The sequence below is a fragment of the Portunus trituberculatus genome, chromosome 40, assembly GCF_017591435.1.
Source record: "Portunus trituberculatus isolate SZX2019 chromosome 40, ASM1759143v1, whole genome shotgun sequence".
Classification (NCBI taxonomy): Eukaryota; Metazoa; Arthropoda; class Malacostraca; order Decapoda; family Portunidae; genus Portunus; species Portunus trituberculatus.
In genome coordinates this window covers 24,954,472-24,980,588 of record NC_059294.1, presented here as the reverse complement: position 1 = coordinate 24,980,588, position 26,117 = coordinate 24,954,472, and the positions used below count along the sequence as shown (strand labels likewise).

Here is a 26,117-nt window from a genome sequence, read left to right as displayed (position 1 = left end):
AACCTTCCTCTTCCTAACCCTGTATTGAAGTCCCATTAACCGTATAGGTCATCATATTCAACATTCTCTCTCTCTCTCTCTCTCTCTCTCTCTCTCTCTCTCTCTCTCTCTGCGAGGGATAAGGATTTTATCATAGATAAATGATAATTGTTAATTCTTTTATTATTTTCTTAGCTGTAAGTGATAATCTGTCGAGTACGGAGAGACACGAGCTTGAAGTTTTGTATAGGAAGAGAAAAGAACGCTTAAAAACAAAGATGAAACACGCAAGTCAATCACAAGTGAAATTGGCTTTGAGGATAGAAAACAAAGCCAAAGGTAGGAAAAATGAGGAATGACCGGAAATAAGAGAGAGAGAGAGAGAGAGAGAGAGAGAGAGAGAGAGAGAGAGAGAGAGAGAGAGAGAGAGAGAGAGAGAGTTTCCCTATGGAGTATTAGAGCGACGCATAAGCAAGCACTCCGCCACCAGCACTGCCGACGACATCCCGAGACCAGCACCCAGGACGAAGAATGCGCCCTGGACCTGCGTTTTGGAACATAAAAATATAAAAAATATAAGGGACGCTCTATCAACTCCACATAACTTACCAGAGAACTATCCCCTCTTCTTCAGTGACACACATCTGTCCCCCTTTTCTACACTGAACTTCCTCGATCTGTCCTTTATTTATAATCTAAACTTCATATCTTATCTCTAGCTAAAACAGCTTCTATTAAGTTAAGTGTTCCGATTCTTCTCCGTCAGTTTTTTTCACTCCACCATGTGCTTTGAAGAAGTATATTTCAAGGTACTTATCCTCTAGTTTTGACTAACGCTTTCGACACTGTATGGAGACCGACACTTTAGCGGGCCTTTTTATTGCTATTTTTGTTGTCCTTGGCCGTATCAGGTCCTACCTAAAAAAAGAACCAAAAATATGTAACTTCAAGTATTTTACGTGCAGCACAGAAGTGTTTCAGAACGCAAACCTGTACGAGTCTGAGGGGCGAGGGGCCGCTGTCCTCGAGCTCGGCGACACACAGAGGCTGGTAGTGCATCCTCTTCACGTTCTGGATGAAACCGAAGTACTGGAGGCTCATCAGGCTGTGGGTCGTGGTGGTAGGGACGCCCGTTCATTAGATCATTGTTTTCATCCTTTTTTAAGTTCATGCACCCTTCCCAGTGTTTTTGAGAATTTTATGTATCCTAGCGACTTCAAGGGAAATAACGAAGGGGGGAAGTGGTGGACGCAGTACTCACACAGCGTTGATGCGGGAGGTATAGCGACTGTTCCTGGCGAGCGCAATGGTGTCCAAGTTGACCTGAATGTTCTCCCTGCTGGTGTGGTACTTACAGCGGTCTCCTTGTCGAGTGAACTTGTTCGCGCGACCCATGGCGGAGCTCAGCGTGTCTACAAGGGGCAGGGAAGTATTTGAAGGTGATACGTCTCTCTCTCTCTCTCTCTCTCTACATATCACAGATATATTCACCAATATATAGATTCTGATATTCTGTTATGATTATTTATCAATTTATCTATTATTTAGGAGTCAATCTCGAAAATGCATTCTTCTACCATAAATTGCTCTCCTATTGATTTATTTACGGCAAGTAGAAATTAAGTGTCTAATTTATCTAAAGATGGATAAAATACATCGTAAAACAGACAAATGTGTCGCTTACCATGACCAGAAGCATTATTTGGAATACGCTTTACACAACACTTTAAATGAATTCATGAAGCTTTTAACATGTCAGTAGCCTGTGTATATACAAGCAACTCTCTCCCTCAGGCTGCGACTCACCGATGATGGCATACGTCCCTTTTGCCACCTGGTCCATGTACTGTTGTGTGTTGAGCTCCTCCCCGCCCATGATCCTCACCAGGTGGCGCACGCTGAACAGTGCCCCAGTCGGATTGTTCTGCGCACGCCCGAGAAGTGCCACCAGTGTAAGTAACATGTGGCCAGTATTTTGAAACGCTTTTTCCTCATAAGCACTATTTGCAAAGACTAGAGATGGTTAACTCGCTTGTCATGAACATTTTTCTCAATTATGATACAAGAATTATGTTAAGTGTCACGGAAATACTTGAAAATCCTAATAATTTTCACTGGAGCCTATTAAAAGCAATCGCTGACAGGTTTGATAATTTTGTTAGAAGGACGAGTATTTACGATGATGTTGGCGACGGTGTTGGTCTTACTCCTGCCGCAGGGAATCACATCAGAGTCCAGCATCTCCTCGACAGAGTTGATGGGGCTCGATCTGACCAGCAGGGAGACCAAGTGCATGTGAGGATTATTGTCTTATCTAATAGAAAAAAAAATGAGGGAAAGTTTGAGAGAATTATAAGGAAGGAGACCAAATACGTGAAAAATTTGTTATTATTTAATAGGGGGAAAAATAAAGCAAAGAAAAATTTGTACTACAAACTGCTAATGTAATAGATATACACGGAAGGAGACCATATGCAAGTGGATACATTTTGTCATTTTGAAGCAAATTTGATAGGTTATGCTACAGAACACATCCACAATATAAAAAAACCTCAAGTAATACGAAGACTGACGCATGATTAATTCACTCTCATGTAACCTAGTGAGTGATTTGTGATCTGTGAAAAGAACATGTGAATTACACTACAACAGCAGATTCTGCTCCGTGAAGAGAGCCTACCGGAACGGAATGACAAGGAAGGCCGTGATAGAGCCGCTGTAGACAGAGCCGATGCACAGAGCTACGAGCATGAGGAAGCCCGCAAGGAGCCTGGCTGATGATCCGGGCGGCAGTCCTTGAGAGCCTGTGTGGGGGACGGCATGAGTTGTGTGTGTGTAATAATAATAATAATAATAATAATAATAATAATAATAATATACGGTTTATTAATTTGGCAATGTAAAAAAATTACACTGAAAATGTACAGGGGGGACATTAAAACAATGAAATGAAATGAAAAGTGTGTGTGTGTGTGTGTGTGTGTGTGTGTGTGTGCTTATCTACATAACCAAGTAGGGCTGATAGACACCCATGCATGCAGAACGAGACGAGAAAAGATTGGTGCTTTAATAGTGTTATATATATGACACAAACACGCAAACACTCTGCAATGGCTGAGGCCGGCGTGTCAAGGCCTGTGTTGGGTGTGGGATAGGTGGAAGTGCAGATGTCTTGACAGGTTAAGGATACAGCAGTGACACGACGACGGAGAGTGATAGTATTTTCTGTATTTCTTCATCTGAATACTTCCGCTTTTTTTTTTTATGTATATGGTAGGAAGACATAATATGAAAACACTACTCGTAGCAACTGCACACACCCAGTCTTTTAATTAGTGTTTTCCTTCATAAAAAAAGACTTAAGTGTCATTTAGTTGGTATCTATGTGCTGATTTACATGACTACTCTTTTTCGCCCATTATATCTTTGTGCTGTTTTTTTTTTTTTTTTTTTTTCCCCTGGAGAAAGGAAAACTAAGCCACATATGATTTACTTTGAAAGACTTGCATTTTGAAGACCAAGATCACGTTGGAGGGAAGGCGGCTCATGTCAGAGGTGGTGGGTGTGAGGCTGGACTCCACCCACCTCAGCCAACTCAGCACCGCCCCGCCCCCGAGCACCGCCCCCGCGAGGCACGCCCACACCTGTTAGAGGCAGGCCCGCAAAACTGATGAATAAAAGTCTCAGCATCTGAATCACTGCCTTTAACTCAACACGCTAAGGTTACACTGAACTGAACTGGAAGAATGATAATATCAAGGTCAGAATACATCACCAACACGGCACGGTTGCCTTGGAGACGCTAACCTCACCTCGGGGGAGAATATCTGCAGGAGGAGCATTGGCTTGATGATTATGTAGGGGGCACTGGAGAAGATGATGACCGGGTCCTGACCGATGGCTACGCTGAAGTCCACTACCTCCTTCCTCTGGTGGTTTGGCATGAAGTCCACCGCGCCGATGTCCGCCTCCTGCAGGAAAGGCGAGCTGTATAGTTCCCACGTCTAGAGACATTCTTTAGGTATGCAGAGATAAAAACAAGACTTCCAGAGGCATTAAGGTATGCCTAAACATAGCCTGTTCTGTAATTTCGTGACTGCTGCGACTTCCCATCATGCATAATGAAATACTGTTAATCATGAAAGACAACACTGACAGACAAAAATATTGATTAGTAGTTAAAATTTTTTAGTTCCTGTGGTTCTTTGTTTATTCATTCATTAACTTTCCAAGTAAAACGCTGCAAATCTACTCCAGTAACAAGTTTCATAAGGCCATTCTATAGTAGTCAACGTGTAATCAGGCATTCATGTATATAATTCTAAATACGTGAATGATGACATAATTTTCCCTATACCTGGCCTCCTCACGTCTTTGGTTAATATGGAGGCCCTGGCAAAGACTCAAACCGAGTAAATTCTATGGTTTATATGAAATAATTGTTGTTGCAGAACGCATATTTCTCCGAAACAATACTTACATCAAATACATAATGTATTTTATTTATTTATTTATCATTTTACTATTTTTTTTTCACGGTACCGTACGGTGTTCCTGTTACTTCTTGACTGATATCGAGTCAGCTATGCCTTGGTCTTTTCTTCTTCTCGTATAATAAATACATTCAATCAGTTATTTTAGGCCAATGACCTGAAATTATAATTCAAAACTTTTTTTTTTCCTTTTTGAGACGAGAGTGTTACAAGAAAAAAAAAGTTAATTTCTCCCATAGAATAACTAGCTCCCTGTAAGTCACATTACTGCCTCAAGCTGCAGACTCACGCCTCTCACAACGACTCCTATGACTCCGTTCCAGGTCCCCGTACGGTCCTTGCCGCCGGCGCCTCGGGTCAGCCGCAGGACGCCCGTCGCGTTGAGCGCTTCCATCACGATCTTCAGCATGTCAGCCAGGTATCCTCGCGCGTCCATCACGTCAGTGTTGACTCGGTTCTCAATGGTCCCGGCTTTCTGTTGGTCGGAAGAATAGTGTGTATGGTTCGGTATTGCTTTAGAGCTACCACGCGGCTCTTTGGGATGGATTAAGGTACTACTTACGGTACATGGGTTTTGGTGTGTGAGTTTATCTTAGGTTAGATTTTGACATTGCGATTATAATAACGAGTGTAATAATGAAATATATGATGTAACGCTAAGAATAGTTTCATTTGTCAAAGTGGGACATAAAATTGCGCAAACTGACCTTTTTTAGAAAAAGATTCTCTCTAAAAAAAATAAAAAATAAAAACGTTAAACAAATAAAAGTATTTATGTTCATGCTGCCTCAGATACATTCCAATTTACCTGTGAGAAGGCGATGTAAATGTTTCCTCCGTGGAAATCGTAGGATGTCTGTGGCCAGAGAGGCTTGAAGAGGCTGAGGTTATGAGTGACGTAGGATCCCACGAGAGTCAACTCCCAGAACCAGTCCCGCCGCGGCATCATCCCGCCCACATGTACACGATGGCCGCTGCAGAATGGAAACATTCACGATAGGAAAGAATATTGTGGAAGAATTACACGGAAAAATAGAAATGAATAAGCCCAAGATCCATCTATTACTTTACACACACACACACACACACACACACACACACACACAGCACCTCGAGACTTCCTTAGCAGGTTTCGGAGAGTTAGTGAGGAAGGTTCTCCCTGGGGAAGACGACGAAGCCAGTAAGGATGTCTCGTGTTGCTCCTGCATCAGTAGGACGCCCTTTAGCATGCCTTTAGCGCGGCTGTTCACCACTTGCGTCGCGTTCCTAAAGGTGAGGCTGGAGGAAGGCTCGGGCGCACCACTGTTGTCTGGTTGTGTGATGTTGGTGGACAGCGTCACCACCCACACCCATGAGGTTCTCTGGAGGGGATGGTGAGTGTGAGGGAAGACACGCTTATGTTTAGATGACATGTTAATCATTAAGTTAAGTCCTTTCTCTGCTTATTTTCCTGTCGTGTGTAGCAACTTGTATCCATGAAATTGAGGATGCAACTCAGACAATTTAGAGAAACGTAAAAAATAAAACCAAAGATAGCTAAATGAACTGAAGAAAAAAGAAAGAGGAAATAAATAAGGAAAGAAATAAAAAAAAGAGAATCAGAGCCGATCTAGGCCAAACAAGTGAGTGACTGACCTCTGTGTGGAGTGTGTGGGCCGCCATCATATGACTCGCCTGTGGGATTAACGCAGCGGGTCATGGCGGGCAACAGGGGAACGAGAAGAATTAATCACAGAAAGTATTCAAATATGTCAGTGATGTGATGTGACATGCGTGTGTGTGTGTGTATCCACCTTGTGTTTCTGTTTCCAACTTTTCATCCTTGGAACACCTTTGAAGTACTATTGACATTATCCTTCGCTCTATCCATTACTTTGCACATGGGAACACCACCGTGACTTGAAGAGTGACAGGGATGTGGTGGCCAACCTTACCTGTGATACCATGTTGGCAATCCAGGTGAGGTTCCCAATGAACAGGTGTTGAGAAGCCGCGCCGTAGGGAACACGCTCAAGGGTACTCCTCCACCGCCCTGCACTCGACAGCAGTCTGGCGCCCAACCCGCCGGCCTCCAAGGCACTCAGCAGGCACTCATCTGGCGCACCGAGGCAACACAGTAAATACACACAGGCAGTATTACGTTCATCAGTGCTCAAAATACCAATTACAGTCTAGAATCTAATGGAACGTGTAATCCTCGAATGATTGTAAATGCTTAGGCTGATAGACTAAATAATAATTCGAATATGGTAATATGTATATCAGAATATGGAAGTAAGGATAAATTTCTCTTATAAAAAGGGAAGTCTTTAGCATTTCTTGTGGGTGATGCATATCGAGGAGGGAGGACGGCGGCATGGAAGGGGTGCTGTTGATGGCTTAATCACTTAAATGTAGGCGATGAGCAAGCAACGAAAACTAGAAATTTTCTTATATAACAACCGTAAATCATCAACTTTATATGTATCAGGTTTCTGTTTCCTCGTTATTCCGAGCTAAGGACCACTATTCGGTCGGTATGGGAACCTTTGTATGCCTAAGCCCTACAGGTGCGAGGTTTGGTGATAACTTTAACCAATCCACATGCAAGATGTCCGGGCTTACCTGGCGCACCCTGGAATACGACATAGAATCCCTTGAGAGACGTAGTGGAGGCAACCTGAACTGTGGCCCTCACCAGCTCTGGGGTCAGGAATGAAGTGCGGCATCTAGCGAGTCTTGCATCACACTCACGCCCTCCTGCAAGTAAACATATTGCTCGAGAAAGTTTAAAGTTTTGTTACTACTTATCGTCGTAACATCACTCGCTCAAATCCATGAAATAGAGTAGGTAATGTTTACTATATAATATACAGTATAGTTTATTGCAAACAGCCTCCTAATTATATATATATATATATATATATATATATATATATATATATATATATATATATATATATATATATATATATATATAAATTATGACTTCTGTTAGAGTAAACACATAAAGAACCTAACTAGAAATAAGAAGCTTTATTTTACTTTGCTCTTCTTTTGCGTTCCTTGGTAAATGATAATTTCCATCACTACCTACTGCATATTCTCACGTCTACCACACTCACTGAAAAACATAAATCACACAAGAATATACCTAACTTTTATGGCTAATGGAAGCCATATCGCTCAGTCTCCTTCCAGAGGTTTCCCTTACCTTGTGCTAGGAGGAGTGAAATGAAGACCAGGCTCCTCGACCACATCCCGCCGCCGTGACCCTTCTCTCCTCTTGCCTGGCCTTGCCCAGTGTGTGCTATCTTGTAAGACCTGAAGACAACCTCAAATGAAAATACTAGTCTTCTAACTCAATGTAAATAAAAGACGGCAACATATTATCTATCTAAGTATCCGGAGTGGATGACTATTTTGTAGTTTTCTTTTATAATAATCTTTTTCTTCCTATCGAAAAAAGATAAGAGGATTAAAAAGGAAAAAGAAAGGAAAATTAGGTTACTAAGAGGGAAAAGTTATACATAATACAGATTAAAGAATAGAAAAAAGGCATAAGGAGAAGTTAAGAGCTGAGAGAAAACGAAATTGAAACACTCATAAATGAACATTAACTATATGGTACAATTTGTTCTATTGTATACATATTTACGTAGAGTGCCTGTTTTCTGGAGCAATTTGTCTTTTCTCTTCACAACTATTTCCAGAGGTCACGGAGATTATCACTCAGATCCTTATGAGAGTGTTTATCACCGATGAGACAGAATCCTTACTAAACCAACACCACAAACACGGAAACACCCTTGAAAATGCTAAGCCTGTTAAAAAAATATATATATATATAAAAAATTATATATATATATATATATATATATATATATATATATATATATATATATATATATATAAATAAATAAAAATAAATACGACGATGCAAAGACAATGCAGTCCAAGGAATCAATGATTTTCAAGTTGCTTATTGCAGTGTAATGTAAAGGCGGGCTCACACGTGTCAATTTGCGTCTGGAAATGCTAGCCGCTAGAGTTATCGGCTAGATTTTGAAGCCTAGCGGGTGTAAAATATAGCCGCAAAACAAGACCGACAGGTAGCGGCTTTGTTTACACTGTGACGACATGGAAGGCTTGAACATTGGTGTCCATAGGTATAGAGGAAGATTTTGGAGCCTGTGCGGGACAAATAGTATGTCAGGGACCCGAAAAGAGTTGTACAGCAAAAAAAAAAAAAAAAAAAAAAAAAAAACCCTCCGTAGAACTACATTCGATGAGATCGCTGCCACTCCAATGATTTTCCCTCTCTGTGGAATGTTGTTGGAGGTGAGGATTGAAGACTTGTGATGATTTGATTCGATAGCATAGTCTAGTCTAGTGCATAGTCTTTCGTTAAGATGAACATTCTTCTTAAAGAAATGTAGTCCTACCAGCCGATACTTCCCAGCCGCTGTGTGTGAACGTGTTCCGACTAGCAGGGCTCTGTCGATACTTTTGTGTAACGGCTAGTATTTCCAGCCGCATATTGACACGTGTGAACCGGCTTTAAATAACAATTCAAGAACTGCTGGTGCATGTTATGTTCTCGCTCTCCTGCTGCACTAAGCTATGTTCCCACTCTCACTTTGCACTAGGCTAATGTTCCCACTCTCTCACTTCCACTTGACTAATGTGTTTGTATTTCTTAAAGGCAGAGTTCGCAGTGCACACTCTCATCCGTCTCCTCTGCTTTATAGTTCAGCCTCATACAAGAAAGAGAGGAAGGGGAGGGCCACACATCTTAAATTATAGTATTGAAAATTCATATGAAAATAGTGCACCGTTGTAAAGAATGAAATGTAGTTTGGTGAACAGAAAGAAAGAAAGAAAGAAAGAAAGAAGTCATATAGAAATGCTTCTCTTCGTGTTGAAGTTAAACGAAATCATGACATTTTTTGCAAATATTTTTTTCACTGAATATTAAACAGTATGTGATTTCTCTCTCTCTCTCTCTCTCTCTCTCTCTCTCTCTCTCTCTCTCTCTCTCAGACTGTTGCAGGCAGAGGAGAGGACAAATGGAATAAATAAATAAATAGATAAATGAATAAACAAATAAATAATCAATTCTACAAACAAACAAGTAAATTGATAAATAACGATACAAACAACAATTAAAATGAATACAGACAACAATAATGAAAATAACAATGATAATAATAACAATGATGATGGCGACGATTATTATGATGATGATGACTATGATGATGATAAAGATAATAATTATAATGATAATAACAACAAAAATAACAATAATGATGATGATGATGATAATAATAATAACAATAATAACAATAATAATAATAATAATAATAATAAAAATAATAATAATAATGAAAATAGCAATAATATCAATGTACGACACTTTATCATTGACGTACGATGTTCCTGAGTGACTAGAACGTCTCCGCCAACAAGCAGAATCCTAGTCTTATTTTATCGTGAAAAATCTGTGTACATCCACCTTCCCGGCACCCAACGCAACAGCAGACATATAAATCAAGTAATGGGGAACGAAAAAGAAGCAAGAGAGACGCTGTGAGGATATAAATTAAAAAGATAACTGAAGAATTTGTGATACCACGCTGTTAAGGTAATTTCTATGGCTGAGAGAGAGAGAGAAGGGGAGAGAGAGAGAGAGGGGGAGAGAGAGAGAGAGAGAGAGAGAGAGAGAGAGAGAGAGAGAGAGAGAGAGAGAGAGAGAGAGAGAGAGAGAGAGAGAGAGATAGGCAACTTCTACTACTACTGCTGCTGCTGTTGCTGTTATTACTACTACTACTACTACTACATCTACTACTACTACTACTACTACTACTACTACTACTACTACTACTACTACTACTACTGCTGCTGCTGCTGCTGCTGCTGCTGCTGCTGCTGATGATGATGATGATGATGCTACTACTACTACTACTACTACTACTACTACTACTACTACTACTACTACTACTTCTGCTGGTGCTGGTGCTGTTGCTGCTGTTACCACCATATTTACTCTTAAGCCTCGTTCACACGAAGCGTCTTTGGAAGCACGACTCTGGAAGCGCGACTGCGGGCTGACTGTTCACAGACGGTGACAATAGTCGCGCGTCCATCTTGCCTACCCCCTCCCACCCCCAACTTCTGTCAGTCTGATAGTGATGGACATAGAAGAAGCAGCGTGTGCCTGGATAATTTATCGTCGCTGGCAAAGGCGGAAAAAGAAACCCAGACAACATTGGGTTCACCCTATTTGACATGACAGACTTACCCATGGTATGTTCTGCACCCTTTACCCAAAATTAAGAGAATATGAACCAAAGTTCTTTAACTACCTGAGAATGTCCATCAAAACATTCGACGAGCTGCTGGCAGAAATCAGAAATGAGGTGTAAATATTCACGAAAACGCGGGAAGCTGTCGCCTCGAGTGAACGGCCTCATAGAAACACATGTTAACCGAATCGCTCAAAAGACGCGCTTCACCGAGAGATATTTCAAGTCGCGCTTCCAGCCCAGCGACAAGCGACCACGTATGAACACTTCAATGAATTTCCATTGACTTTGCAGTCGGCTTCCAAAGTCGCGCTTCCAAAGTCGCTTCGTGTGAACAGGCCTTTATCCTCGCAGGCTCCACCTTACTGTCCTGTGTGAAGATTCTTTGTTTATTCCCTTGTTAACTGCATCCTGTATTAACTTATCAACCTTACTCAGAGTCCTTTGTCCCGCTTCCAACTGGTAGTCACTAGCCAACTGCCTGACCCTGTAGCCTGCAGCTCTTAAATAGTATACACACTCCCTAGCAAGCATTCCCACCACTAGAACACACTGGAACACTCTCTACATTGACTACCACAAACATCAACACGCGGAACACAAATAAACATTAACCTTTTAGACTGTTCTTTGTTCCGGCTTCTGTTCATGCTTAACCAAAGTTATGGTGCAAGTTTAAGATGTTATTGCAAGACACTGTGTACTGACTGACACCTGAATGAGTGGTTGAGTTGATCCTAATTGGAATGTTTTAGTTTGGTGTATACTTCCAGTTTCATTCGTTCGTTCGTTCGTTCGTTCGTTCGTTCGTTCTTCTCTGCTTCTCGCATCTCGGCACCACACAGTGCAGTAGGCACCATTATCAATTCTTACAAAACTCTCTCTCTATATTAATTTCAATTGGTTGATAGTTTCTGTTTATATTTCAGGCAGAGGAACTCAGTATAAATCACATGCATAGCACTGCCTCGTTCCCACAAGAATCTTTCCGCGATAACGGCTGCGAGTTCATCTCTTCGTTTGGGTAAATGTTGTAGGAATGAAGCCTTTGAAAAATAGTCCTGAGGACCATTTCCTTAAAAGATATGCAGTTTTAGTAGATGTGATTACATGATGATATGTTAATTGATGTCTTACTTAGTTTTCTACATTTCAGGAAAGTACCGTGCATAAATCATCGAGGGACAGAGGAGAAGGGTTGATCAAAGGTACGTCAGAAGAGGCTGTTTGTGTTTTTAACTACCGTGTTACGAAAAAAAACATTTGCATTTTATTTAGGTATGTTCATGCATTACTCCAGTTCTTAATGGAACTGCAGAAGGTACGAGTACGAGGCCAGGGTAGAACAGCCTCATTCTCTCTGTCTCTGCGAACAGTAGTGTCAAACTTTATAGTGCTTTATACTTAGTGACTTGAGCAGACATAAAAATAGAAGACCTTGGGGATTTCTTAATGTATCTTTGACTACTATATTCACTACTGACAAAAAAAGAAGAGAGAGAGAGAGAGAGAGAGAGAGAGAGAGAGAGAGAGAGAGAGAGAGAGAGAGAGATGAGGATCTGGCACTCACACAAAAGTGTGTACCCATGTATTGTAGATGGAACACTAGTGGAGGGACTGATGGTAGTGATGTATTGATAGCACGTTGATGAGCTTCGTCTGTTGAAGAGCGGCAACGTAACACGACATGTACAGCAGCCCAGACCTTGGTGCTTTCGTTAATGAAGTTATGTTGCATTATTCCCGTGACGTGCTTAATTTGTGATCCAACATGCATGGGTCGTTTCCAGTGGACGGTTACTACCTCAAGTGTGACCGGAGTACTAAGCTGCGGCTTTAATGATTATGTGCAAGACCTTACTGCCAGTATTGTCTTCCTAGTATTAAAGAAAAAAAAAAAAAAACTATAAACAACCCATAAATCTCACTAGTCCTCTGAAAACAATTAAATACACACACACACACACACACACACACACACACACACACACACACACACACACACACACACACACACACACACGAGGAAAAAATAAAGGAAAAGAATTTACCTTTTCACTTGAGTTATCAGACAATTGTTTGCTTCCACCATTACTGCTTTGAGTTTAGACCTTAGAGCAGGGGTTCTCAACCTTTTTATCGTTAAGAACCCCCTGAGTTATAAGACCATCTACCAGTACCCCCAGTATTGTCACATGGAACATGGAACTCAATATGCAATGGCACTGCAAAGGATTTTATTAGATCAGCCATCTAAGTACCCCTGGAAATCTTATGAACCCCCTGTGGTTTCGCGCTGTCAGGATGGCCACTGTCCATGAGCTAACATCATTAGGTCTCTATGACGCTGAAGACGTCTATGCAGAACGGTTTGGTTGGCAATAGACAATCTCATTATCAGACTTTGATTTCTAAGTTATGAAAATAATCTCATTTACGGGGCTTCATAGGTTCATGGTGTCTTGTAGTCTACTTACTAACCTAGAAGGAAAGAAAATATCAAACTAACTTCGAGCTATCAATTGAGGAAGAAGTAATCTTTGTTCCCAGGAATAGAGCAAGATGGTATATAAAAACACAATGCATAGTTATAACCTAACTCTACTATTATAGCGTTTTTGTCGTAGATACATGTTTAGAAATACTTTACCTATCTTGATATCTCCTTATGTGACAAAAGAATATCCAAAAATATACGATATGCAGTTGACCATCTTTTCTGTGAAATATTACGATATCTGTTGAATCTGGCAACTTCAACGGGAGTTTGGGTCCTCTCCTAGTGTTTCCTTATGATTGGAACATTGATATTTACACGTCATTGTGATCAGGAAATAAAGAAAACTAAGTTTGCTTTTTCTAAGAGCATGAAATAGAAAAATTTATGTTTACAAGTGGCAGTTTATGTATAAGACACGCAAACCTGTGTGCACTCATCCACTCTATCCAGAAGCTTAACTAATTTTCAAAAGTTCCCCAATAGCTACACAACTACCATTGGTCTACTGTTTCTATCCAGTTACCTACAAACACGTACACATTCAAGGCAGCAACATGCAAAGTACACTAAATACTCCGGAGCAAAGCTGCCTCACCTTGTTTCATTAATCAGCTAACTCTTGCACACTTTCACACCAAAGCTATTTTTCATTTACCATCGACGATTTTATATTCGAATCAAAATTAAAACGACGATTGAGAACTTTCGGCCTAAAGATGTTTGAGGGCCGTGACGGCCTTGGGCGCCGCACGGGGGAAGGAGGTGGCCGTCGGGTCCGGCCTGGGGCCCAAGGCAGGGAACTGGCTGCAGGTCCTGCTTTTCCTTGGTGGCCTCAAGCTTCACTACTAGTCGTCCACTTGCAGCGCATCACACTAGGCAAGGGTCGCCATAAGCAAGAGATCAATGTCTACCACTCACCGGATGGTACCGTGAGGGGCCCTAAAGGGGTGATAAGGGCTCCTTGCATAGAATATGATGGTGAGTGGTGTGTACGGGACCTCTGCTTATAATGACACCGGGCTGAACAACTCGCCATGAACGAGGGCACGCTGTGCGCCATGAGCCAGGCACTGACAGTACCAGTGGTCCTTTACGTTAGGTTAGGTTAGGTTAGGTTAGATTAGGTTAGGTTAGGTTAGGTAAAAAGGACTCACTTCATGACAGCGTTTGGGGAGTGGTGTGTGGCGGGTCATTGCTCATGGCGACCTGTGTGAGGCATTGCAAGGTTGCATCGTCACTGCTCTCATAACCACGGGACTGGGGTTGACCCTTTCTGGGTAAAAAGTTTCGTCCCAGTACCTGTGTAGGTAATAATACTTTGGATCGTTTCGCCATCGCCATCGCCGCACCGTTAGCCTCGATAAACGGATCGTTATCCTCAACAAACACATCTGTACCGTGGACACTGGAATCGCAACCTGTCGTGGAATCCCATTGTTAGCGTGGACTCATTTTCCTTCGCGGCTTCAAGCTCACTGATTGTTGTCAACTTGCAGCGCCTCATACTAGGCAAGGCGTCGCCTTAAGCAGGGTGCCGTGTCTACCGTCCATCAGATGATGCCGTGAGGGGCCTTTAAGGGGTGATAAGGGCTCCTTGCATAGAGTCTGGTGGTGAGTGGTGTGTACAGGACCTCTGCTTATAATGACATCGGGCTGAACAACTCGCCATGAACGAGGGCACGCTGTGCGCCATGAGCCAGGCACTGACCGTACCAGTGGTCCTTTACGGGGTGAAAAGGACTCACTGACAGTGTTTGGGGAGTGGAGTGTGGCGGGTTATGCTCATGGCTACCCGTGTGAGGCGCAGTAAGGTGGCAGCGTCACTCTCCTCGCACTCACGGGTCTGGGGTGAACTCTTACGGGGTGAAAGGGTTCGCCCCAGTACCTGTGTAGGCAAGTGAACTTCAATTGCGTCGCAGTGAGGTGGCAGCGCCACTCTCCTCGCACCTAAGGGTGTGGGATGGACCCTTACGGGGTGAAAGGGTTCATCCCAGTACCTGTGTAGGCAAGTGGACTTCAATTGCAGCGCAGGAAGGTGGCAGCGTCACTTTACTCGCACTCAAGGGTGTTGGGTGGATCCTTACGGGGTGAAAGGGTTCGTCCCAGTACCTGTGTAGGCAAGTGGACTTCAATATTGTGTCTTGAAATCGCATCGTGAGGACTGGAACCGCATCGACATCGTGGAAACCCGCATCGTTCCCGTGGAAACTGGAATTGCATCTTGATCGTGGAAACTCGCATTATTATCTTGGAAACTGGAAGGGCATCTTTATCATGGAAAGGCATCGTCATTTTGGAAACTTGCATCGCTATCGAGGAAACTGGAATGCCATTGTTATCTTGGAAACTCGGAGCGCTATCGAGGAATCTGGAATCAAATCTTATCGTACACACTGTTATCGTGGAAGCTCTCGTGATCGTCGTTCGTTTCGTTATCTCTGAATTACTTAATTAGTCTTGGTATTATTATTAGCTTCCGTAATAATAGAGATGTTGGTCATTTTATCTTATCTTTTTACTGTATTTTTTTCAGGGTACAGTTTAGTGTTCTTCAACCTTTTCTAAATTCGTGCACCTTTTCGAGAAGCAAGGAGGACTATAAAAGAAATGCATCAATATTCGTAATTTTCCCTACTTTAAGACTGAAAATCGATAGATAACATTATTGAATATCTACCTGAAGCTACAGTTTTTTAGTCCTAAACAGTCGCTATATAGAGCGAAATGTACTATAACAAAATGCCACATCTCAAACACATTAGGCCCGTGTTCCGTCGGAGTGTAATATATTACTATTGTGAATAAATCGCAATACTTTGATTAATATCAATAGGAGAGGACCCAAACTGTCACAATTTCAGTGTTCGCAGGAGAGAGTCAGTATCGTCTCGCGGTACAGAGTAATCGTCTCTAAACACTGTATTACGATGTATCTATTGATTTGCCAGGGTTTTACTCCTACCAGTATTTTTCTGTTCTTATTCTACCATGGTATTTCTTTATAGTTACTTGAGTTTATACGACTGACATCATAATATAGAGCAAAACATAATTGTCTGGTGTACCAAGATCTTTCATTTCTAGAGACTTAATTAAATACAGCACGGAACCTTAACACACATTTCACCTCGCTTCTGCACAGGTTAATTCTTCTTCTTCTCAACCTTTTAATGTGATGTACCCTCGAAGTCTTTCAGTATTGATCACGTACCCTTACCCACAATGCAGCGTCAGGAAGGGTAACAATAAATGCATGGTTTATTGACTTAGTTTATTAAGTTTAAATTGTGTTATATATGTGGAGCAGACACAATTTTTAATTAATATTAGTATGTTTCTATGAGGTAGTGTCGATAGGAACTGGTACCTCACAGGGAGACACTATATGTGACTAACATGCAATGCATTTACCAAAAGGAACTATATCAGACAATTTTCGATCATTATGGCAGTGAACTAGTGTTGCTTGCAGCTAGTTGCAACTTGTAACTAGTAACAGTGATAAATAAGTCACTGTGTGTGTGAATAACATATAAAATAAGAAATCGGAGCAAATATTATAGGTTTGCAAGGTTGTGTGGCAACTGTAATCCAAGAGAGCTTCCTCTCAAGTGATATAACTCCAAGAGTTTCCTTGTTAACGTTGTTAACGTGTCCTGGTTCTAGTGAAGGACACATTGTATACTACAAACGAATTTGCTGCTATTTAAAACTGAAGCATTTTGAGAAACCCGCCACGTACCCCAAAAATTCCTCTCACGTACCCCTGGGGGTACGCGTACCCCAGGTTGAGAACCCCTGCCTTAGAGGCTCAGCGTGCGGCCGTGACGGGTAAAGTGAGGGTGTGACCAGCATTCATCTTCTATGTCGTGATAACACATTAACACCAATGCATTTGTTTATTCATTCGTTCATTACTTTTAAAAAGAGTTATACTGAAGAGCTCATACACAAGTGACACTTTGTTTTCAGCATTTGTTAAATTTATCGACTCTGTCTCTGATTGACGATATCAAAGTTTCACATAATGTCTGTGGAACACCATCATTTATAGAATTACGAGGATAGCAGCTATCTACTGAAGCAGGTACATAACGCCCAGGAAGGACACTTGTATTTTTCACACATCTGTCTTACAAGAAACACCTGATCTAACTAGCTTACAACTCTGACACTGACCCCATCTGCCTTTAACAGACCTGGGTGCTTTACCACTTTTCATCTCTCTTACTGCTGCCAGCAGTCCCTTCCGTTATATTTGCCTCATTTAAATCCCCATTACACTAATCTCGTACTCTCTCTCCTCCATCACATTCATGATTTTCTCAAAATCCTCTCCCCACCTCTTTCCCACTTCATTCTGCCTAAAGAGAATCAGAGAAGGCACAAATGGAGTGATATGTGATATACAACTCAGAACTCCTAGCTTGATAGAAGCTGTTTTTACTAGACATGAACTCTGAAGTTTCCAGTCTAGATTATAAGTAAAGGACAGAATGAGGATGTTCACTGTAGAAGATGAGAAAAGAAAAGTGTTATTGAAGAAGATGAGATAGTTGTCTGGAAGATTGTGTCGAGTTGACAAATGAAATAAAGGAAACTTTTTGAAGTACTAAACATACTAAATTTGTTCTGACTCTCATAAAGTTTAGAGAGATTATAAGTTAGACGTTCTGTGGCTTCCTTGCGTGAATTGTTTACTTCTTTAACGGTTGGATGTCTATGAAAAGACGTGGAAGAGTGCATCGTTAGATAGGGGTATATAGGATAGGAGTTTGGTGTAAAAAGGTAATTGATAACTGATGAAAAGAGAGTGAGTGACAAAATAGAACCTTGAGGAACACCACCGTTAATAGATAGAGAAGAAAAGTTACCAACAGCAATATAGAAACAAATAAGAAATAAACAATTATTAGAGATAACTTCATAATGAAAGGAAGCTAACAATTTAACATATACCTGAATCGAAATTGTTAACCAGTAATAAAGGTTCCCGTTTCTTAACCATTAGATATTTGCCCCAATCATTAGCAATAGAAACTCAACAATGATAACCAGGCATACTAACGAATTCCCGGCCAGGTCTCCATTATCTATCACGCCATCACTCCACCAGGAAGGCAGGTAGCGAGGATGGGCTGTGAATGACGCACAAAAAAACAAAACCGAATAAACTTAGCTTAGATTCGAAGTATTTTCCAACTTTCATTTTGTAAGCCTTTCAGAGGATGAGACAGCGAACATAACTTAAAGCATGTCTAAATGTTTAAAGAACACTTCTATCTAATGCTTAACTTAATACATGAATAAAGAATCATCACCAAGATTCCTGGTTCATGGTTATAATTATCATATGAATAGATAGATAGACATAGATACATAAGATTAAGTAGCTTTGTCCACCACCTGTATCTTCAAATATTTAACGCTCAACAGAGAGCTATTATGATAATCCTTCCTTCCCAGCATCCTTCGCCACTGAATTTTCGACGGCGTTTGTAAGTCGTTTCGAAATAATGACTCTTTAACATTAATCAGAAGTGAGATATTAGGTCTTAAATCACTCATTCGTGTTCGTGATCGGGACACCTGTTGCGAGAAATAGAGTGACATTTCCGTACCAAGATGTTGAAACCAAAATTTTTTTCTGGTAACGTTATAATCTCTTATGCTATCACTGTCGTCAAAAGGTTTTCGCTTTGTCATCTTTATTACTTTCACTGACTGTCTTCAATTTCTAACACATCGAAGCAACCTTCTTGCCATCTTCTACTTATATGTATTTCCACGGTTACAGCTCATCTGAACTTATTTCTTTGATTTAATTCATATCTCCTTTACCATAGTCTCGCTGCACAAGGCGTTCAACTGATATATATATATATATATATATATATATATATATATATATATATATATATATATATATATATATATATATATATATATATATATATATATATATATATATATATATATATATATATATATATATATATATATATATATATATATATATATATATATATATATATATATATATATATATATATATATATATATATATATATATATATATATATATATATATATATATATATATATATATATATATATATATATATATATATATATATATATATATATATATATATATATATATATATATATATATATATATATATATATATATATATATATATATATATATATATATATATATATATATATATATATATATATATATATATATATATATATATATATATATATATATATATATATATATATATATATATATATATAAGCTGTTTTAGCAAGAAATGAGAGGTGAAGTTTCCAGTTTAGATTGTGAGTAAAGAACAGACCGAGGATATTCAGTGTAGAAGAGGAGGACAGTTGAGTGTCACTGAAGGGGATATTTATCCGAAAGGTTGTGTCAAGTTGATAGATGGAGGAACTGAGTTTTTAAAGACATTAAACACTACTAAGTTTTCTCTGCTCCAATCAGAAATCTTAGAGAGATCAGAAGTCAGGCGTTCTATGGCGTCCCTGCGGGACCTGTTAACTTTCTGAAGTGTTAGTCGTTTCTGAAAAGACGTGCATGGAAATCATCAGCGTAGGAATAGAGACGGCAAGAAATTTGGTTTAGAATATCATTAATGAATGATAGGTAGAGAGTAGATGATAGGACACAACCCTGAGGGACACCACTGTTAATAGCTTTAGGAAGACAGTGTCCGTCTACCACAGCACTAATAGAACGGTCGGAGAGAAAACTTAGAATAAAGTTACAGAGAGGATAGAAACCGTAAGAGATTAGCTTTGAGAGATCAAAGCTTTGTGCCAGACTCTATCAAAAGCTTTTGATATGTCTACATAATGTAGAGGTTCTCATCCTTTTTCTCGTTAAGAACCCCATGAGTCATAAGACCATTTACCCGAATCCCAAATAATCTCACATTGAACAGAATGTTAGTTTAGTGACTGACACTAACACAATACGCAATGGTACTGCAAAGGATTTTATTAGAACAGCCATCTGTAGTTATCAGTGGAATATTAATTTAGTGACTGACTTTAACTTAATATGCAATGGTACTGCAAAGGATATTGTTAGATCAGCCATCTAAGTATCCCTGGAAATCAACTTATGAACCCCTTGGGGGTTTGCGAACCCCAGGTTAAGGCAACAGCAAAAGTTTCACCAAAATCTCTAAAAGAGGATGACCAAGACTCAAAAAGGAAAACTAGAAGATCACTAGTAAAGTGGCCTTGACGGAAGTCATACGGGCGATCAGATAGCAGACAATGAAGTGACAGATGTTTAAAAATTTTCCTATTGAGGATAGATTAAAGAACTTTAGACAAGCAAGAGATTAAAGCTATTTAGCGTTAGTTTGCGGGATGGAAACAGTCACCCTTTTTAGAAACAGGCTGAATGTAATTAAACTTCCAGCAAGAAGGAGAGGTAGAAGTTAATAGACATAGTTGGAAGAGTTTGGCCAGGCAAGGTGCAAGCACGGAGGCACATTTTTTGAGGAGAATAGGAGGGATCTCATCAGGTCCATAAACCTTCTAAGGGTTTAGGCCAGCTAGGGCATGGAGAACATCATTGCGAAGAATTTTAATTAAAGGCATGAAATTGTCAGAAGGAGGAAGAAAAGGAGGGACAAGCCCAGAATCATCCAAAATAGAGTTATTAACAAAGGTTTGAAGGAAGAGTTCATCTTTAAAGATAGATGTGATGGCAGTGGTTACATTAAGGAGGTGGTGGCCTAGCCCTAGCGGATAAGGTGGTGAGCGTGGGATCGGCCAGATATCCACGCGTAGGTTCGAATCCCACCACGAACCACCTTGATACATACTTTGCCACTTGTCGAGTGGTTTAAAGTTACCTACATGTCATCATAATACCTAGGTTCTAGGTGGATACACCAAAGATGCGCTTGGATGGTGATATGTACCTTGATATGGGTAACACTATTAATAAGATTGTCTGCGCCACTAATGGGTGGAAGCTGAACAATGCTTCCTATACTCTTCAAGTAAACCTACAGGTGGTATAGGGCACAACATTGAAAAAAAAAAAAAAAAAAAAAAAAATATATATATATATATATATATATATATATATATATATATATATATATATATATATATATATATATATGATGAAATAAAGGAAGGAGAGATGAAGAAGTAGTATATATATATATATATATATATATATATATATATATATATATATATATATATATATATATATATATATATATATATATACATATGATGAAATAAAGGAAGGAAAGATGAAGAAGTAAAGTTATTAGAGATGTTTTTTGGCCAGATGCCAGAAGTCTCGAGGAGAGTTGGATTTCGAAAGATTTTAACACTTTCTATTAATGAAGGAGTGTTTGAGAAGTTGGAGAACTGACGTGGCATGATTCCAGGCAGAAATATAAAGCACATGAGATTCTGGTGATGGCAGGCTCAAGTACCTTTTGTGTGCAACCTCTCTTCATGTATAGCACGAGAACAGCTGTGTTAAACCAAGGTTTGGGAGTCTTAGGTTGAAAAAAAGAGTGCGGAATGTACGCCTCCATACTAGACACTATCACTTCTGTTATACGCTCAGCACATAGAGATAGATGGATCTTTGACACGGAAACAGTAATAATTCAAGGGATAATCAGCATAGTATCTCCTCAGGTCCCCATATATATATATATATATATATATATATATATATATATATATATATATATATATATATATATATATATATATATATATATATATATATATATATGACGAATGCAAATGATACTGATATGGATATTGAAAAAAAAAAAAAAAAACAGGGAATGTCTGTACACCATCCTCTCAGGAGTGTTCTGGCGATATCTATGAAACAAACCTCGCAGCAGAGCTGTTACAGTCTATACAAAAATAAATGCGAATGTTATTGCTTCTGCTCATCACGTGCTACATCCCTCGAGTTCTCCTTCCCATCACGATTTCAGACAGATAAAACACTTTCTTTTCACTCCCTTCGTACATCTGTCATTATCTTCCCTCCTCCCCGTTGTATTATGCACGACCACTTTGATAATTCTGACTCGGCGACAGCTGGTGACAGGAATTCTCTGGTAGGGATGATGCTCACGTCTAACAGATGACATATAGTGGCAGCACCAAGACAGCGGGTGTGTAGTGGCGCTTCCATCCCTGCAGCACAAGGTGAGCGGCCCAGCAGCGCCCACAGCGAGGTATTGTCACAATGGAGACTAGTAAAACAATAATATTGATAATAATAACAACATCGACAACAACAATGATAATCATAACAGAAAATAACAATAGTAATAACAATCTATATATACCAAAATGACATTTCTCTTAATGGGAATGCTAATACAGAAGACCTCTCACCTTGTCCCTTTAAGGTTCCTTTAACGTCATGAAATAGAGTGGCAGTACTCTTTCAGTGTGACTGTAGAACGTATTGTCGTTTATTATAAAGCCATGATAACCAAGAGACTTCCGTGCAGGAGTGAGTAATATTTCCTTTGGCAGGAAGCAGTTAGAGCCTGCTATTACCTCAGCTGGCACGTGGTGGATGTGCTGACATGAATAACGTCGTTCTGAATAGAAACTTAGCCACACGTTGAGTGACTATTGGATTCCTAACTATACTTCGTCTGGCAGGGAGGGTACTCATAGTGGTAACGTGCTTTTAGTGTCAGGTGCCTTTATTGCTGTTAGAATAATGACTGCCCATTAAGTCCAGAGAACTCATACATGCGAACTCTAAACACGAGAACAGGCCGTCACTATGCAGAATTATTACCTATATAGAGTCACTTTGGTGTTGCATACGACACATATCCTTATGCCCGTATCACACGGTCACGTATACCCGCGACAGCGTGTCGCGCGTCTGGAATATCGACGACCGCGTCGCAGAAAACGCCGATTTTCAGAGGACAGCGGGTCATCGGGAATGATCCAAGACCGTTGTCCATTTCCCGCGACTGGAAGACCGTCGTGGAAAGACTATAATGAACATACTCCACAAAAATACTGAATTATTTTTCATAATGCTTTATTTGGCATATATCATCAATATAATGCTGTAATTTTTCATGATTTGCATACCCATCACTTATACGATATTTATTAATTACCTACAGATAGTATCGGATTTTGTTTTGATTTGTTTACCACCACAAGTGCTGGACTAGCCACCTTCGCGTCCAAATCCTTGCCTTCCTTTTTCGTTTGTTCTGCTCTTGCAGTGCAATTGCATAAAGTCCAACAGCTAAGATAGCGTGGTCAACTGGGTCCATTGTGTTCAGTGGCGCTCCGCCCGGGTTTGTTGTTGTTGTGGTGGTGAAGGTCTCGGATGGAAGATCAACGCCGTGTGCTATGTTTCCTGCGATCTGATCGTCGAACATACTGGTCGCGCGACACGCTGTCGCGGGTATACGTGACCGTGTGATACGGGCATAAAACCACCAGTTGTAGAGTGTTGCTGCCTGAGCTTGCTACAGGATAAGACCCTGCTGGCAACTGTGACAATACCTCTTACAATATAGCCAATTGAACACAACGGTTAGTTTGCGTGTTTTTACCTCATAGGTATTTCTGCGATCATCTTAGCAGTCGAAATGGGAAGAAGAGGCAACGGGTAGACCTTGACAATTAAGTTATTGACAGTTCGAGTTGAGGTAAATGAAGCGTCGTATAAATTTTTGATTCGCGATACCTCGTACCTATACTAAGTGAACTAATGAACCCTGAAGAGAGCCTCCACCTCGTGGTATGTACGTGGCAAATCGTGATGTGGTGGACTTGAATGATTAAATTGACGTGATATAATTTGTCTTATATATTATCAAACGTGCGTGTATGCACCTCCTGTATTTAGCAGCTCCATTCCCTGCAGCATTGCCACACGTACCACGGCATGGCCCGGCCACTACCAGAGGTGCTGGGGAGCCCCGAAGTAGTGAACAGCCTGACACAGAATCCAGCCATTTTCAGGTAATACCAGATTTCGATGTTATTCAATTGTTGAAAACTGGTAGGCGGCAGGTAATGTCGATTTTCAGAAAGGTGACGGAAAAAAAGTTAAAGAAAATGTGCTAGTGTGACGGCACCTTTTTACTAATTAGGAACCATCTAGAGGTACTTTGTCACTGGAAATATCTTTATTATATAAGCTGATGTACCGCAGGTTTCCCGATGGGGCGCTGGCCACAGTGGCGGCCGTCCACTGGCGGCCACACATTGTCGTGACTCCGGACTCCGAGGGCAAGCTGGTAGTGTCGGGGCCAATGGGCAATGTTCTCAGTGTTCTCGCTGAGACACTCAACTTCACGTAAGGATCAGGTGTTGTTGATACATTGAGTGTCCACATCAGTAGTGTTAGGGCGATCAGGAGCAGACGTCAGGAAAGCGATCACTAGCAATCAATACGTAACACTGCCCTGGATAAGCAGGACACTGATAATCCTACGAGCTAAATTTGGAAATCCATATATTTATGTTGCTCATGAAATCTCTATTGGACTCTGGCAAGTATCATAATTTTTTTGGGGAAAAATACGTAATGTTCTACTTCGTTTTTAAATGAAGAAAAATGTAAGTTTCATCATCTTGCGCAATGGTCACAAAAGGTCTTTAGCCATACCCGATCATTCTTGTTCGTCTTTTTGTGGACATGGCCAAGGCGCCTGGCACGTAAACTTGACCATGATTCATGCGTAAATAGGTACAACGTGGTGTCACCGGCGGATCGAGCGTGGGGCGCCGAGCAGCCTGATGGTAACTGGACAGGAATGGTGGGCCAAGTGAGCCGCAAGGTAAGTAAGGAATGGCGGTCCCTTGCCCTAGAGACGTGGTCTTTTCACTGCTGAACGATTTTATTATTTTCTATTCTTTTTATCAAACAATACAGTGATAATAATTGTCACGTTTGTTTTGATATCAATCACAATACCATCACAACACATACACGACTTTGTCGAATATAATTTTAGAATAATCGACGGTAGGAAAGCTGATATTTTCGACAAATACGAGACTAATGTTTTTTTTCTTTTTTCCTTAACAGGAAGTCGATCTCGCCCTAGGGCCTTTTGGAATAACTTATAACAGAACAAAATTTGTGGACTTTACTGAGTCTCTTTTCTTTGACGCTCGTGGTATTTTGTCGAGGAAGGGCACCCCGGAAATCGATCCATGGGGCTTCCTGTATCCTCTGACGGGATCGGTGTGGGCGGCGGTAGCGGCGGCCCTGGCAGTGGTGTGGCTGGTCATGATGATGGTGGGTCGACGTCCAGGAGGAGTCGTATCTGTGAGCTGGGCGGCAGAGGTGTTTCTGCAGAACGTGCGAGTCTTCTTTAACCAAGGTGGGCTGATTTCATTAGGGAGGAAACTGAACTTTCGATTTAGGGAAAGGAGAAGAAGAGAAGTCTTTAGATACTACTGGGTGGTGCAGTACAGCTTGGAAATGTTTAGATTACAGAGATACATTTTCCATGAAAGGCTGAAGTATTTACAAGCAGTGACCGGAGAGTAAACACCAGGTCTACGAAAATGAGATATGAACCTTCAATTAACGTATATAGAGGATAAGGAATTCCCAGTGTCCAGATGTGACTCTAGGATTCTTCCTTGTCGATGAAAGGTGTCACTGTTTAAGGTCTGACGGGTGTTGTGCTTGGCTATGGCGGAGTGGTAATGCTGTCGTCGTGGGTGGTGGTGGCGGCCGTGGTGTTCTGGAGCTACACTGGTACACTCACTTCCTTGCTGGCAGTGCGGCACATCCCACAACCCATTCAGACACTCAGG

At 40.6% G+C, this 26,117-nt stretch overlaps 2 protein-coding genes across 2 annotated transcripts in view; one reads left to right on the top strand and one right to left on the bottom strand.

Moving 5' to 3' along the window:
• Window positions 1-1,177: 1,177 nt before the first annotated feature.
• On the bottom strand, window positions 1,178-10,756 carry LOC123515881. The gene is made up of 13 exons (XM_045274765.1): window positions 10,753-10,756; window positions 7,549-7,575; window positions 7,077-7,211; window positions 6,407-6,567; window positions 5,583-5,833; window positions 5,281-5,446; window positions 4,762-4,947; window positions 3,792-3,950; window positions 3,473-3,623; window positions 2,660-2,783; window positions 2,158-2,248; window positions 1,786-1,903; window positions 1,178-1,391 (listed from the first exon to the last, which is right to left on the bottom strand). The coding sequence occupies exons 1-13, from the start codon at window positions 10,754-10,756 to the stop codon at window positions 1,237-1,239; spliced, it is 1,728 nt and encodes a 575-aa protein (XP_045130700.1). The 3' UTR covers window positions 1,178-1,236.
• LOC123516090 (glutamate receptor ionotropic, delta-2-like) overlaps window positions 9,905-26,117 on the top strand; it is a 17,776-nt gene continuing 1,563 nt past the window's right edge. Inside the window, exons 1-8 of the mRNA XM_045275182.1 lie at window positions 9,905-10,095; window positions 11,686-11,780; window positions 11,913-11,964; window positions 24,208-24,305; window positions 24,499-24,642; window positions 25,036-25,126; window positions 25,378-25,675; window positions 25,969-26,117. The exon at window positions 25,969-26,117 is cut by the window's right edge and continues 69 nt beyond it. Coding sequence (XP_045131117.1) covers window positions 24,229-24,305; window positions 24,499-24,642; window positions 25,036-25,126; window positions 25,378-25,675; window positions 25,969-26,117 — 759 coding nt within the window. The 5' untranslated portion in view covers window positions 9,905-10,095; window positions 11,686-11,780; window positions 11,913-11,964; window positions 24,208-24,228. The remainder of the gene's footprint in view (window positions 10,096-11,685; window positions 11,781-11,912; window positions 11,965-24,207; window positions 24,306-24,498; window positions 24,643-25,035; window positions 25,127-25,377; window positions 25,676-25,968) is intronic.